We start from the raw sequence: 17,273 nt of genomic DNA, 5'->3' as shown, positions 1-17,273 counted from the left end.
GGCTTCCAGCCATTTTACAAGCAGATGCATACATGGTCATATGCTTCATTGTATCTAGGATTCTATGATCAGAGATACCGTCTATATTCCAATCTATGATGGTCCTTCCAGAATATGTAGAAGTATGACTTGTTAAGTCTTCTTCTAATTGTATATCAACAGGAGTTGGTCTTTTATAATATGGACGAGCATTTATTGGTTGCCAATTTTTACTATAATTGATTCGATTGATACTTTCTGGAGTTAGTTGTATTTCTGAAAATGCCTTTTGCATATTTTGTATTGTATTGGTTATTGATGGTCCTATAGATGGTTCTATGGTCTCATTGGTTTGGAAAAGTGTTTCTTCCTGTAGTGTCATAGTATCATGTTCAGGGATTTTTGCTTTTCCTTTATCACTACCTGGGAGAATAGGAGTGGATATTACTATTGTCGGTTTGGGTTCTTTTATTTCTAGTTTAGATAATTTAGAAATTAGTTGTCCCATAAGGGTAGTATTATCTTCTCCTATAAGAAATTTTTCTTTATTCAAATCAGGAGGTGGTTTGAAAAATAATTGTTTTTTCTCTTTGTAACTAGGTGGTTGTAATAGATTTTCTATTCTATTAGATTGTTTTCCAAGGGTATGAAGACAGAGGTTTGTATAATTATTTTGTTCAATTATATGTGGAAGTAACTCTATACAAGGTATATTAACATTATTCAGTTTATATGGCGTGGCTACTGTTTCATAAACAATTATTTGGGTGGATGGTGATCCTTCAGTTTGTTCTGGAGATTTTGGTACTGTGGTTGCCATTCCTTGTATTTTTAAACTTTGTTCAGGAGGGTGTATGGATTTAATAGTTTTTCCCTCGGTTGTATTGAATGTAGAGTATTGGGTTTCTACTGTATTTAATTCAAACTCAGGAATTGGGATATTATGTTGTTTAAGAGTATCTCTTAACCAATCAAAAAAGCATTTTCCTTTATTTCCCTTTTGTCTCCAATTATTGAACTGAGAATGGAATAATTCTACTAATCTAGGTTTGAATTCTTTAACATACCATTTTCTAATATTATCATTTTCTGGAGATAGAAAATCATTTATAATATCTTCTCTTGTAAATGTTTCTTCAAGCTGTAGTACTTGAATAAATCCCGATTCAGCTTGTTCATATTGAGGTATTATAATATTATCAGATGTACGTAAAAATCCTTCCATCTGTGGTTTTGAACCTGGGGTAGCTGGTATGTGGGAATTCCTATCATAGGTTGTAATGGATCTCCTTGGGGGTTCTAAGTTTCTGAAAGAATGGTTGCTTATGGTTTCTGAGGTGGATGTCCTATTTAGAATTCTATTATTCATAGTAAATTGGATTTCAGTATTTCCATCCGTATATTCTGTAATTCTGTCTGGGATATTTTGAATGGGATTTTGTGATGATGGTTGGTTATCATTATGGATAGCCCAGGTATGGGGTAGGACTATATCTGACCATGATATTGTCTTTGGTATGATTGTATTTGATTTTTCTATATTAGTTTGGAAAAATATTGTTTGTCCTTTATTGTCTATTTGAAGTATATTTGGACATAATGTGTTCATTACCTTATAATATATTCTATAAACAATGGCTATGTTTTGAGAACCTGCCATCATATCAAAACCTTGCGTTTTAAGATTTAAAGATAAAACATTTAATATGTTTGGATCAGTTAATGATACGGAATAATTTGGAAAGCAATTGAAATATATTGGTCCACTACATAAACTAAACCCCTTAATAAAGTTTTAAAGTGGATTAGATATCCTATTCCAAATAAAAAAGATCTATTAGATAGATTATTACATGCTGTAATCTTCTCCAAATTCGATTTAAAATCTGGCTTTTGGCAAATACAAATAGAAGAAAAAGATAAATACAAAACAGCCTTTAATGTTCCTTTTGGACAATATGAATGGAACGCTATGCCTTTTGGCCTCAAAAATGCTCCATCCGAATTTCAGAAAATAATGAATGATATATTCAATCCCTTTTACAAATTTATGATTGTTTATATTGATGATATCTTAGTTTTCTCTGAATCCATAGAGCAGCATTTCAAACACCTACATACTTTTATCCATTTAATAAAAACATCTGGTTTAGTAGTTTCTTCCACTAAGTTACATTTATTCCAGACAAAAATAAGATTCCTAGGACATAATATCAATCAAGGAACTATCATTCCAATTGATCGCTCAATACTTTTTGCTGATAAATTTCCTGATAAAATTCTAGATAAAACCGAATTACAACGCTTTCTAGGATGTCTTAATTATATAAGTGATTTTTACCAAAATCTTGCTTTAGATGCAAAACCTTTATATGATCGCTTAAAAAAGAATCCTCCCCCATGGACTAATATTCATACTCTAGCTGTCCAACGACTTAAACTTAAAGCCAAAGACCTCCCATGTTTAAATCTAGTTGATCCCGAAGCGTTCAAAATCATTGAATGTGATGCTTCAGACCTAGGTCTTGGAGGAATATTAAAACAATCTATTAATAATTCTAAAGAACAATTACTACGTTTTACTTCAAAAGCTTGGAATCCAACTCAACGGAATTATTCCACTGTTAAAAAAGAACTACTTGCTATTATACATTGTGTTTGCAAATTTCAAACTGATATTCTCAATCAACATTTTCTCATACGGACTGATTGCAAAGCTGCTAAAGATATTCTGCAAAAAGATGTCCAAAATCTTGTCTCTAAGCAAATCTTTGCCCGTTGGCAAGCCATTTTATCTGCTTTTGATTTTTCCATTGAACATCTGCACGGATCTTCCAATTCTCTTCCTGACTTTTTAACCCGTGAATTTTTGCAGGGGGGACCATATCCATCATCATCATCCTCCTAAAGACGAAACCATCTTGACAAAGACGAAGACGAAACCATCTCGTTTTCCTACTTACGGTTTGCAACTCTTTCCTTCCAATAAACATACTAATACAAATATGAATCCTCATTCCAAAGGCAAACAACCAATGGATCTCATTCAAAACAATAGATATGGGCCTCTCATGCCCAGTCATTCACCTCTTGACTTAACCCCAATGTCACCTTTGAGATCCACAAATGTACCAGAATACATAATACAATCTCCTCCCCAAAGTCCATTTGTTACCCCAAGTCCAGCATTTACCCCAGCATCATATCCAAACAAACAGACCTCAAACTCTCCCAAGTCAATTTACACTGATACTGCCTTCTTACCAGAAGTTATTATCTCAGATAATCATACTGATCTGGACCCATATAAAATAGCTCCCCTATATTTATCCAACCATATGAATTCATCTTATGGTATCAAAAATCGTGAATGGTATGAGGCCATACTCATGGAAACTGGTTCAGTTTCCATAGTTCACTTCTACCAAGAAAATACTAAGATATTTGCATATTCCAAACTGTAAATCAAAAAATTGCTTTCATATGAAGATTGGGGCTGCAATCCCAATCAGGGAAAAAAGCTTCTCAATCCAGGATTTCAATACAAATCATATAAGTATAGTGAATATATTGAAGCATGGCACAAAGTCTTTGCTTACCAAAATCCAAATAATACACACTCCTGGTATATCCAATTCAAATTCCCTATCCTTGAAAGGTTCCCTAGCTGGTTCCGTCATTGGTTTTTAGTCTGGGGATCTTTGACCCAAATAATGCCAGAATCCTTCCAAGCCCTACAAACTAAATTTGTTGAATATAATACTTGTACCGAATCCGATGATTACCATCTTTATTTCATGGCCATTTACCAAATTCCCTGGATTCTCAAATGGGAATATTCCATCTCTGAAAATAATACTCATGACTATACTTATATTCCCCAACTTGGCAAAACCGTAAAGGTTAAATGGTGGGATATTTTCAGTACTAATCCTGCTACTTTACCTTTGAAAAGAATACCTCCACAACCTGCAACCTTCAACTCTGCTACATATAATACGGTCAGTCTCCCTACTTTCTCAGCCTATCTCAAAAGGTTGAAACAATCAAATCCCAATGCTACTTTTGAGGAAATAGAGCAAACATTGCTCCATGTTTTCACCCCCAATACAGCCATGCCAACATCATCAGAAGAAACAGTCCAGTCAGGAAACCCCCTGTTGGATGATTTCAGCCAAAGGCCCACAGAATGACCCGACCCGATGGTCTATTCCTTCTTCGACATCGACAAGACTACTACAGCATAAAATATTCCCTTTTCACAAAAAACAAAAAAGAAGACGCGTCCCTCTACAGGAAAGATTCCTTTTCATAAACGACAAAAGCCACGTTGCACAAAGGACAACCTTGCCTCTTCGCCAAAAGCTCTGCACCGACATATAGTCACATCAACCAAATATCAATGGTCCGATTCCCTTCTTCTCCCGCACATACGAAGTACTCCTACCATCGATCGCATGCACCGTTACTATACAAGATTCCTCTTCAACCATCAGCATATCAAGGATCGCCACGTCCCCTCTTCGTACTATCTCCTTATCTGAAAGAAGCCTTCTCCAGCAAGCAATCAATCCTGAGCCACAACCTCCTTCCACCAATTACATCCTTTCCTTCATCAGCAAGCAATCGATTCCAGCCACGCATTTGAGACCAAGTCCTCTATAAATACCTCTCTAAACCAAGAAGAAATCAGAGCATCAAGGATAATCCTTCAGCAATTCAGCAGACGTTCTCGCAGCAGCATAGCAGCATAGTTTCTAGATCTTCTCATACTTTCTCTCTCATAAGATCTCTTCTCTTCCTCTTACCTTCTTCTCTTTTCACTCTGTATTTAGGATAAAGGTCATCGACGACAGTACTTCATAAAAGTCGGTAACCTCCATAACTTTTTATGTGTGATTGTAATCAGTCTTCTTTACCTTCCTTTTTGCCTTCCGAGTGGAGGAAATTCGCAAGCCTGTGTATATGTAATCAGTGAGTAATGCAGTTCAAATTTGTCTTTACTTTGATTATACTCATACTTCGTGGATTGTCTTTAACATTTCAATATTACTAATTATTGTAATGTTCTTTGTATTTCTTTATTACATTTCTGTACTTCAGCAATTAATAGTCTATAATTCCGCAATCTTTTCTTACTTCTTATAAATAATTACAGTTTATTACTTAGGGTAGATTCTTGGGCAAAAAATGGTATCAGAGCCAACCCTGTTTTAGAGATCTCATAGTATTACCAGTTTTGTTATCTTAAGAAACTTAAGAAATTTATCCATTAGAGAAAGTTGGTCCGAGTGTTAAGACACGAGACGAAAAAGTCTTATGCAAAGTACCGCCAAGGCCGAGGAAGAGCCGTTAGGGAAAACGCTGGACTTTTGGTCGTCCTGAGTTGTCATTATCCGCAACCTAATAATGGAGAAATTTATTAAGAATCTAACAGATAGCACAACTAGTAAAACTAATAGAACTCTAAGGATTAAAAACAAGGAAGAACTTGTCATAAATGATATTGAAAATCAAATCCAGAACTGGAACATACCCAAGGTTCCTATATCTGATATTTACAAAAAAGGTACATTCGACCTCAAAGTCGGATATGCCATAAAAACAGTAGAAGAAACTCTTTCTGTTACTAGTAATCAAGAAGATTTTCAATTATTATCTAAAAAAATATTACAAGTTCATCAAAATAAGAATTATAAATATCTACATATAGGTTTAATACAAGTAGCAGTTAAACCTCTGACTAGGTTAGGATTAAATAATTCTATTCTAGTTTGTTTAAGAGATACTAGACATAACAAATTCTCGGATTCATTACTAGGAATGGTTGAAACTAGTTTATGTAGTGGACCAATATATTTCAATTGCTTTCCAAATTATTCCGTATCATTAACTGATCCAAACATATTAAATGTTTTATCTTTAAATCTTAAAACGCAAGGTTTTGATATGATGGCAGGTTCTCAAAACATAGCCATTGTTTATAGAATATATTATAAGGTAATGAACACATTATGTCCAAATATACTTCAAATAGACAATAAAGGACAAACAATATTTTTCCAAACTAATAATATTATCAGATGTACGTAAAAATCCTTCCATCTGTGGTTTTGAACCTGGGGTAGCTGGTATGTGGGAATTCCTATCATAGGTTGTAATGGATCTCCTTGGGGGTTCTAAGTTTCTGAAAGAATGGTTGCTTATGGTTTCTGAGGTGGATGTCCTATTTAGAATTCTATTATTCGTAGTAAATTGGATTTCAGTATTTCCATCCGTATATTCTGTAATTCTGTCTGGGATATTTTGAATGGGATTTTGTGATGATGGTTGGTTATCATTATGGATAGCCCAGGTATGGGGTAGGACTATATCTGACCATGATATTGTCTTTGGTATGATTGTATTTGATTTTTCTATATTGCAAACACAATGTATAATAGCAAGTAGTTCTTTTTTAACAGTGGAATAATTCCGTTGAGTTGGATTCCAAGCTTTTGAAGTAAAACGTAGTAATTGTTCTTTAGAATTATTAATAGATTGTTTTAATATTCCTCCAAGACCTAGGTCTGAAGCATCACATTCAATGATTTTGAACGCTTCGGGATCAACTAGATTTAAACATGGGAGCTCTTTGGCTTTAAGTTTAAGTCGTTGGACAGCTAGAGTATGAATATTAGTCCATGGGGGAGGATTCTTTTTTAAGCGATCATATAGCAAAGAGGTAAGGTAGTCCTGCTATAAATTTTTCTTTCCAGTGATCAAGATGACTATCTTCTCGTATAAGTAGTCGGGAGAAAAATACGTCTTTATACCATTTATAATGTGACAATGTTGGGCATCGTAAATTAGATAAAAGATCAGCAGTTCTTGCTGCAAGTATTGAAGTATTTCCTATGAAATGAAGGGCAATTGTATATATCAAGGAATTGACAGCATCTATATATATATATATATATATATATATATATATATATATATATATATATATATATATATATATATATATATATATATATATATATATATATATATATATATATATATATATATATATATATATTATTTTATATATATATATACTATTTTTTTTTCTTATTTTTTTAAAAAATGTCACCCAAATAAGAAAATAATTTAGCTTTGAATCTTGAAAATCTGAGGCAGAGGCTAGAAATTATGAATTCAGATCTTGGAAGCCACTTAAAAATTTTGGAAGTAGTGTTTTCGAAGTCAAAACTTGTTAGAAAAAACTTAGACATTGAATATTCAAATTATTTCAAAAACTTTAAGCCTTGGTCACATAAAGACTTTGACTTAGTTTAATGAATTTTTCAATTCACACTTTGAAAATTTGTCATTAGACCATTAAGATTCCAATTATAGCAAAAAAAAAAAAAAGATAAAATAAAATAAAAGTTATTAGGAACCTCGATCAGTCAATCATTTTGGAATTTCAAGATTCGGAAGTGGAGATCCACAAGCGAAAGCATTTTAGGAAAAATAAAAAATTGAGAAAAAGGAGGAATGAAAGTAAAGACCACAAAAAAGAAATGAATTTTATAAAGGAAAACGTTTCTACATAGCCAGAGGCTCTAAACAATCAAATTAGATCCTACATTAAAAATTTCACTAGAAGATGTTGTTTTGATGCCCAAATATCCTCAAATTGATCATCTCGATATCAAGATGAATCGACATGAGAAAAAAATGGATTTCAAGTTTCAAAAATAGTGCATCTTGTAACGTATTTTTGAACCGCCAATTTTCAAGATTATCAATTTCATTGATTTTCTCGATATGCACTGTTTTTTAAGTTTTAAATTTTATAATTAAAGATGAAAATATATTTGAAGACTATCACAAAGATTTCCAATATTTAAACCACATTTCTTGATACTATTTGAAAGTGTGTTTTACTTTGATTGTTTAGAACCTCGGCTCTATACAAATTGTAAATGAGATTATTTACAAAATTCTTTACTACTATTTGATGTGAAATTTGATAGCTTGGATGTGTCCTAAAGTTCGAAAGAGTTTCTTTTAAAGTTTAAGCATGATCAATAGAATAATTGCATCCACCCAATTTCACATCCAATGATCAAAATTAATGTGACGAACCTTATATCAAAGGTAAATGACAAAATAGTCTTATTATGTATTTGCCTGTTTTTAAAGTTAGAAAAAATTGCATACATGTTTGTTATATTTTTTATTATTACAAAACGATCGAATAATTTCCGTTATTACTTATCTATCCGTTTTTTTCACGTCAGAAAGTTTTTAAGATAGACAACTTTATTCTTTTTGATTGTTGAACAACCAAATTCATAAGATTTTCGATTGTTCATCAGCCAAAAAAATAAGCTAATTTCGATTATTGAATAACCTAAAATTTTGCTTTTGTAATACGCAACATTTTCTCCCTTTCTCTCTCTACATGCCCTTTCGCATTTTCTCTCTGTTTCTCTTCCTAACAGCCATCTCTCTTTCTCTTCTCCACCCGCCATCTCTCTCTACACGTCCTCTCTCTCCTGCACCCACCGTCTCTCCATAACTCAAATAAGCATTCTTATTTTCATCAGCCCATATCCAAGTCCAACAGAGGAAACATCTTCCATCTTTCAAAGTCCCAATCTCGAGAAAACCTTATTCATCTTTTCCCTCGTTTCTCTCTCTCTTTGGTTTTCTATCCAAAGATTTATCTGTTTTTTCATTGATTTCCTTTTTGCTCTCTCTCTCTCTAGGAATTCATGGAACCCCAATTCGTGATCCAATCCGAGCCTCCAAACTCTAGTATTTTTTCTCTCTACCTCAACAACCCATCTCAAAGAAACGCCCTCAACCCCCAATTCTTCAACGAATTCCCCAAAGCCCTCTCTCTCCTCGACCAAAACCCATCTGCAAAACTCATTATACTAGCCTCTAATGGCGACCACTTCTGCTCCGGAATAGACATTCTTGCTCTGACATCTATCCAAAACCAATAAACCCACGACCCAGGTCGGGCCTGAGAGGCCCTTGGGCAGGCCATTAAAGAGATGCAGGCTGCCATTACAGCTATCGAGCTTTATCAAAAACCTGTTATAGCTTCAATCCATGGAGCTTGCATAGGTGGGCGGTAGACTTGATCAGTGCTTGTGATCTGAGGCTCTGTAGCAAACAAGCTTTCTTATCTGTAAAAGAGGTGGATTTGGGCTTAACATCTGATGGAGGGTGGAGGAGAGAGCGGGCAAGTAGAGAGAGATGGCAAGTGGAGGAGAGAAACAGAGATGGCAGGTAGAGGAGAGAAAGAGACAGGACTGTTAGAGAGAAATAGACAGAATGTACGAGAGGGCATGTAGAGAGAAGAGAGAAAGTCTTGCCTACGCGTAACCACAAAAGTAAAATTTTAGGATCTCGAGGAATCGAAATCGGCCTATTTTTGGTTATTAATTTTATAAATTCGGTTGTTCAACGATTGAAAACGATAAAATTTAATAAATTCGCTATTTGAACAAACAAAAAATTATAAAATTGTGTTTTGTTTTTAAATTTCGTTTAAATGTAAAAAATACGGATAGGTAGATAACAACATAAACTATTCGATAGTTTGCAATAACGAAAAATATAACGGATGTGTACATAATTTTCCCATAAAAATTAACTCATGAACGTAAATTTTGCAATTAGCCTACCATCGTCGGCCGTCCATTCCATCTCTCGTCCTACGATCTTAGCCGTCCGTCCTTTCGAGCCGAATGATCACCCCTAGCCCTACTCTTCAAGGGGTCATGGCTACACACTCTCTCTCTACAAAGTTTACTCATGAAATCTTACCAGTACTTACTCACTCATCACCAACAATATGGCCTATCCACCATTTCCCTCTGTTTGAAATTGAGTGAGAGAGAGTCCTGCTTCTTCCTCTGTATTTGAAAGAAGACTGTGAGAGGGGAGAGAGAGATTCTCCTTCTCCATTTTAGAGAGAGAAAGTTGGGGTGCTTGGAAGGAGAGAGAGGGTGTACAGGCTGCAGGTTACTCGCGTTACAGCAAGCCACAGAGTACGGTTCTCGTTCTTTCTATTTCATTGTTGGGTTAAATGATTCTTGTTTTCTTGACGTTTTGTATTCCTTAATGGTGTTATTTGTATTCGCCTCAGAACTGTTTATCTTCTTCTAACCCTTCCAAATCATGGCTTTGACAAAAGCACAATCTCTCTCTAAACCCCACTATTTCATTTCTTTTGTTGTTCCTCCCTCTCTTTATTCTTGTGTTGAACAATTCTCCACAAAACCCCTTTTTCTCTCTTCATCTCCTTCTTCTCTCACTGAGGATGCCATGAGCTTAACTTCTTCCTCTCCTTCTTCATGGTTAATCTGCTTATAAACTCTTTTGGGCTCTCAAAGCAATCATCCATTGCCACAACTTCACAGTTTCTCCGCCTCAAAACAGATGAGAAACCCCTGTCTGTTCCAACCTTCCTTAAAAACAATGGTTTCGAAGCAACCCACATCCATGACATTATTGTAGCTGATGCCGAGAATACCCTAAAACCCAAATTGAAATTGCTCCAAGATTTGGGTCTTTCTAAATCTGAACTTGGGGCCTTCATCTCTGCCAATCCATCTATTCTTACTTATAGCTTAAACAAAACGCTTCTCCGTAGAATTCTTTTCCTCAAAAGCTATTTAGGAACCGATGAAAATGTCTTAAGGTTTGTCAGATGTTGTAGTTCGGTATTGGTGTCTAATAGATTGCTGCCCAATATAAGGTACTTGGAGAGCCACGGAATTGGGGGATTGAAGTTGAAAGCGCTCCTATTGCAAAGGCCGCATATGTTCAATCGGAAGCTCAGTAGGCTTAAAGAAATCACAGAAAAAGTTAAGGAATTGGGTTTTGAATCTCACTTTAAAATGTACTCTCATGCTGTTGGATTCATGAGTGCAATGAGCAAGGAGACATGGCAGAGGAAATTCGAGTTCTTTAAGACTTTTGGATGGTCAGTAGAAGATATTTGCGCTGCTTTCCAAACAATGCCTCTAATCTTTTCTTTATCAGAAGAGAAGTTGCAAAAGACTATGGATTATTCTGTTGATGAGCTTAAATATGATGAGAAATATCTGTGTTTTCATCCACATATTTTCATTTACAGTTTAGAGAGAAGGTTGATCCCAAGGATTAATCTATTGAAAGTGTTGTGGTCAAGGGAATTACTGAAAAAGGATGCCAATTTATCGACAGTTAGTGTGTTATCGGAGAAGGTATTCTTGGAGAAGTATGTGCTAAGTTTCCGAGAAGTGGCCGAAAGTTTACTAAAATTTTGTAAGGGAAACAAGGAAAATCCAAGAATTGGTACTGAGTCTGCGGATCTAAAAAAGGCTTCATAACCATTAAAATCTGAACACCATGACGCTTGTTTTGTTTAATACTGAAAAAGAAGAATTTGTATGTCAAATTTCACTTGGAGTTGGCTTCTTTCTATTTTTTCTTTGTTTCTGCATTGCAAAATATGGGTTAGTAGATTATAAAAGGCTGCTAACCTCTACACAAATGCAAATTAGCAGGCTATAATTTTGGTTTTATTCTAACCATGTTAAGGTTTTGTCTAGGATTTTGTGTGTGTTTTATTTGTGCAGAAAGTCCACCCATTTGTTTTGATTTTCAAACTTTCGAGTGAAAATGCACTCCCCTCTTACCAAGCTATGACTTTCTGCCTTAGGCACAAAAAATTGGTCACCCCCTTTGGGGATGGAAGTATACCCTGGTGCGGGAAGGTGAAAACCCATTTCAGGCCGTAGGCCTTCACTTTCTCTCTTATTTATCTCTTCTCTCTCTCACACACACATTGTGAATGGATGATTTCTCCCAAAATGAGAGCTGTTGGTTAATAAGATTTGATTGCTTCTTTTTATGCGAATACTCTCTCTCTCTCGCTAACTTGGATTCTGAACCAGATCCAACCACCTACTCTTCCTAACCCCTCATTGTGCTCTTTCTCTTCAAAAGTTTCTCCGTTCTCGCTCTCTACTTCTTGGTTTTAGAAACTGGGTTGGATTGGTTGCATAAGAAACTATGGAATCTAATGATGGAGGCATCAGTTGTTTAGATAATAATTCAACAGGTAGCAGCTACTTTTGTTAAAAGGCATGTGATGTGAATTAGCTATTAAAATCTCATTCATAGGGTCGATTTCTTTTTTTTCAAAATTTTCATGTCCTCGTCAAATGCCTCTTTAATTGGGAAGCTGCCATTTCATTGTTTCTTGGACCTTTTTTTATTATTCTTGCCTCAAAAATTGAGTTGGGCTGATTATTTGAGAAATTTTTGGAATTTAAGTATTGGGGCATCGGTTGTGGAGGGAATAATTCAAGAAATGCTTCTCTCAAAAAAAAAAATTTCAAGAAATGTATCTACATTTGTCATGGATTCTGCAATTCAAGAATTCAGATGGTTCTAAAAATTGGATTAATTTTAAAAACAGGGTTGGCTTGGAGCTCTCTCTACATATGACTCTTCATGTACTCTCCAAATTCTTGTTTCATGGAAAGTTAGCATTTCTCGAGTTCCTCTGCTTCCTTGGAACGTTTGTAATACAATGCTTGGGGCTTTATTAGGGCAATGCCCGGAATCATTTATGGAATCTCCTAGCCATTACTTTTCCATTAGGACTTGCCCCATCATCGGTATGAACTGTGCAGATGGTGCAAACTGGCTGCTATCACAAAATTCGAGGAATATTAATGAAGACTAAAAATATTGTCTTGATTATGTTACCTCTGAGTTCTGCTTTTCGTGGAGTTATGCAGCTGGAAGATTGGCACTGGTATTTGAAACTCTACTACTACTGAAACTTGCATTATCCAGATTCTTCAATGACAGTGGAGGTGATGATTGATGATACTAATCTAGTTGAAGGGTGCCTGTTGTTACAACTAATATAGGGAGCCTCATTTGGTTACTAGTCAGACAAGTCAGTTTTCACATTTGTAGAGAAGCTACCTACGTCCTGAGATTTATAAATGTAACTTGCAAATGAAAATACCATATGGGGGTCACCAAATGTTGGACCGACAACACATGGGTATGTATGTTTGTGGGGGTCACCAAATGTTGGCTCTCATTAGGCTTCTGCTGATGCCATAGAATTATCAAAGCCACCCTCCACTGATGACCTGAATATTTACCTTCGCGTTGATGAGTTGCGTGAAACAATGCAAGGCTTCGCCCCCAAATGAAATCAACTTCCTCTGTAGCCAAAAGAAGTCCAAATTCCTTGAAACTCTATAGCAGCCTGCAAACTTGGCATTTAATTGGTGGTTTTGCTCTTTAAGGTGAGAAATGAAGATGGGGTAGCCTAAAGGGAATATATTTTGCAGGCGATCCCATCAAAATTTGAGAAAATGGGACATTTTGTATTTTGCAAAAAAGCTTTTTGGAGAAGGAAGCTTACCGAATCATGGAGGCAAAAGTTCAGCATAATTGGATTCAAGCTTGAGGATGTGACTGCTAACTTCTTGGAGCTCTTTGCAATGAAGAAAGTGAAATTAAAAATGAGAAGGAAGCTTGTGTCTTCAGTGCATCTATACTCGAAGTACGTTGTGGTGCCACAGAATGAGGATGTTATAGATGAAGAGAAGAAGGTTTCTCGTTCTTCACCATTTTAGTCCCCTCAAAACTCTGAAAGTGTAGAATATATAGCTTGAGAACGTGAGTATTTGTCATTCACCCATCTTTCAAATTGGAGGAAAATTTGGAACTAGACCACGCGATTCATGCAATGGCCACCTTTGTGATGATGCTACATGTGTGATAGTTTGTGCTATAGTATCATGATGCAGTAGGCGTTGCTTAACATTAGCAGGCTTTACTTGATTGATGCTGATAAGGTCCAAAGCAAGGCTTATAATGTGCTTTTGAACGCCCAAGAGGCAGCAGCATGGGCATTGAATCCTGGAAAACGATGGGTGATGCTTATTAGGTGGCAATGGAGGTCGAGGAGAAAGAAGCCCATGGGTTCTATTCAAATTTGACGAAATTGGTGGGTTCTGGTCCACGGGTTGAGTTTTGAGAGTCCGGTTTGAGCTTGAATGAGAAGAGTGAATGAGAGGTGAAACAGGACGATATTTAACATTTCGATTGTGTTTCTACTCCTCAAGGGTTTGGAGTCATTCTCTCTTGTCCTTGTCAACACTGTAATTCTGAGGGAGAATGCACCTGAGCTGATGAATATCATTCTTGCCCATTGTGAGAATCATCGCCAACACTGTAATTGTGAGCTTGAATGAGAAGCCCATGCATTATGGGGTTTCTTGGTAGTTTTGTTTAATTCTTTGTGACTTGCACAGGTTTTTGATGAAAAAGGCGGGTGTCTCTACAAATTAGGAGTTTAATTTATATAGGGTGTAACTCTTGTATATTATAAAAATAATGCCAACCTAAAAACTCACCAGAAGATTGTTCCAGTACTGGAGAAAGGTTGAAACTTGACAATGAGAAGTATAGATATCAAAAAGAGGAGTTCGATAACTATAAATACTACATCTTACAACAAATTTAATGTTTTTCAATATTTTCAAGTGTTTGTAAATTATCATCATCTTAAGGTTAAATTTCATTACTTGGGGTGGAAATGGATTTTCAAATCGTGGTAGAGGTTTGTGGCACTCGAATTGTGTCTTTCGATGAGTTTTGGAGGTGCGCTTAACCTTGATTATCCAAGGTTGACACATTATACAAACTGTATCCCTGGTATTATGTTCCATTCCTTGATTATCCAAGGTTGACACATTCTACAAACTGTATCCCTGGTATTATGTTCCATTTGATAGAACGCCAAGGCTTTATGATTGGAAAAATTGTTTCATGCTGCGGGGACTGCATTTATATATTTGCGGTCCTTGAGGTATAAAGCATCTACCTTGAAGGTGAATACAAATAGGTGCAATTGAAGTTTACCATCCAAATGTTTTTTTAATAGAATTTTTATTTTTAATTTTAAAAATTATTTATTTATTTGTATTCAAGATCTCGATGTTAGATATTACATATCCTTAAAAAATTGAGAAATTATTGATAATATATCCAAATTTTTGAAAAAATGAAAAAAAACCTCTAACCTTTCAAAACCTCGGCCACACCTTTTTGGACAATTTTTGTATTTTTTCGGATGAAATTACTTTTTACTGTAATCTTTGTACCATAATAAGGATTATGGTATTGAAAATACCACGATAAATTGATAACAGTACTAACGATACTGTTAGTACCGTATGTTCTAGTCATCTATTATGGTACTAATAGTACCGTAATACTTATAAAATTATTTACTGTACTACTTGTACCGTAATACTTATTTGCGGTTGAAAGTGAAAACAATTACGGTACTCGTAATCTCTTAAATAATCTAAACGGTACACGTAGTACCGTAAATGTAGGGCTCTATTCTGGTTTCTAATTGTGGAGGAGAGAGAAGTAGTAAGTACGGCTTTTCTTTTTCATTTTACTGTTATTGTTCTGATGTGCATAAAAGAATGAAGCAACAATACAGATGAGTGCTGCTCTGTTTCAAGAGGGATCAACCATATTCATATAAGCCTGCATTTATGCCATTCTCTCTTTCTTTTTTTTTGAAATCAATAACCAAGGCGCCATTAGCGGTTTGCTTTTATGCCATTTTCTCTCGTGTAAACCTGCGTTTATGCCCTTATCTCTCTCCCCTTTTCATATAAAACTGAATTTATGCCATTCTCTCGGTACCAAGGAGATAGTTTTATTCTGAGGCTTTTTGGGGAAGGTCAATTATACGCGTCTGATTTGCCTTCGATCAATGAATGAAATCTCTCAAAGACGTACAAAAGAAGAGGCATCTCTACCAGATGGGCTCGAGTCCGATAACATTTTCTTAGGGTTGATAACATTTACGGTACTATGTGTACCGTTTAGATTGTTTAAAAGATTACGGTACTACCGTAATTGTTTTTCATTTTAAAAATAAGTTATAGTACCGTAATTGTTTTTCATTTTAAAAATAAGTGTTACGGTACAAATAGTACTGAAAAGAATTTAGAAGTATTAATAGTAACGCAATGCATAATTAAAACATAACGGTATTAATAGTACCGTTATCAGTTTATTGTTGTATTTTTAATACTGTAATTGGTATTACGATATAAAGACTATCGTAGAAGGTAGTTTCACCCGAAAAAACATGAAAATAGTCCAAAAAGGTGTGGTCGAGGTTTGGAAAAGTTAGAAGTTTTTTTTCAATTTTTTAAAAATTTGGATAAATTAGTGATAATTTCTCTAAAAATTAGGTAAAAAAATATATCTCGAATTAAGAGGTGAATGACTCATGAACTTGTGATTATAGGATTACGAGATTCTAGGTTAGGTTGGGTTTAGATTGTGCAAACCTATCCTCAAAGTGCTTTGGATGGCACCCCGGAGAATGAGAGGAATCTAGACTCGTCTGAATGCTGGTCCGCATCTAGGTCCTCTACTGAGATAGATCGGAGACAAGCCCATCTCTTTTACACCCCATCCACTCGGTTGCATCTAGGTCCTCTATTGAGATAGACCGGAGACAAGCCCATCTCTTTTACACCCCATCCACTCGGTTGCCCCTAAGTGCAATTAGGGGCGACAATTGGGTTAGCATGCCGACCGGACGGATCGACTTGGGTCCCCATCTGGGGTTACATATCGGACCTGAGGGATTTGGTCGGGGTCTGGGTCAAGGCTAATCCCTATCTGGTTGGGTCGGATTTGTTTCAACATCAACCCAACCCATTTAAAGCCCGAAGTGCAATGCTTCTCGCTTTCGAAAGAGGAAAAATTACGGTCTAATACATGTAAAGCCCGAAGGGTCATAGTCAGTCACACTTTCTCGCTCTAAATCTTGACGAAGGCACTTCGTTCACTATTTGAATGAGACAGATCACTCTCACTCAACGGTCTAAAAAGTGGATCGGTGATCCGGATCGGACACCTCAAAAATCGATTCGGATCGGCGAATCGGCGATCCGAATAGGTGAATCGGCGATCCGGATCGAGAATCGGCTGAATCGATCTGATTAAAGATTCAAAAAAATCTAAAAAAAATATTAAAATTCATTATAAATGTTATTTTTTAGAAATCCAATAAGAAATAAGGGTACTACATTATTAACTTTCATTTTTTTCATCAATTTGTGAATATTGGGATGCTCTTTCCTTGTATAAACTTAAGTATTAAATTTGCATCACATAAAAGAAAAATGATAGAATTGTCATGGATAAAATATATAATTATACATGGACTATAATAAAGAGTAGAC

At 35.5% G+C, this 17,273-nt stretch overlaps 1 protein-coding gene across 1 annotated transcript; it reads left to right on the top strand.

The window, feature by feature from the left end:
• The first annotated feature begins 3,068 nt into the window (after nt 1-3,068).
• On the top strand, nt 3,069-11,413 carry LOC18422287 (uncharacterized). The gene is made up of 2 exons (XM_088864663.1): nt 3,069-3,378; nt 10,291-11,413. Exons 1-2 carry the CDS (start codon nt 3,084-3,086, stop codon nt 11,343-11,345), a joined length of 1,350 nt encoding a protein of 449 aa, XP_088720789.1. The 5' UTR covers nt 3,069-3,083; the 3' UTR covers nt 11,346-11,413.
• Nucleotides 11,414-17,273: the final 5,860 nt, after the last annotated feature.

This window comes from Amborella trichopoda, chromosome 4, assembly GCF_054954075.1.
Source record: "Amborella trichopoda isolate Santa Cruz 75 chromosome 4, AtrichopodaSantaCruz75HAP2 v2.0, whole genome shotgun sequence".
NCBI lineage: Eukaryota > Viridiplantae > Streptophyta > Magnoliopsida > Amborellales > Amborellaceae > Amborella > Amborella trichopoda.
Note: the sequence above shows the minus strand (reverse complement) of the source record. Positions and strands in the feature narration are given on the sequence as shown.

Excerpts from the sequence above, each read along its gene's own strand:
- LOC18422287 (XM_088864663.1), top strand. The coding sequence starts at position 3,084 with ATGTCACCTTTGAGATCCACAAATGTACCAGAATACATAATACAATCT. Across the intron at positions 3,379-10,290 it reads GGCCATACTCATGGAAACTG|GATGCCATGAGCTTAACTTC; the intron begins GTTCAGTTTCCA and ends TCTCTCACTGAG.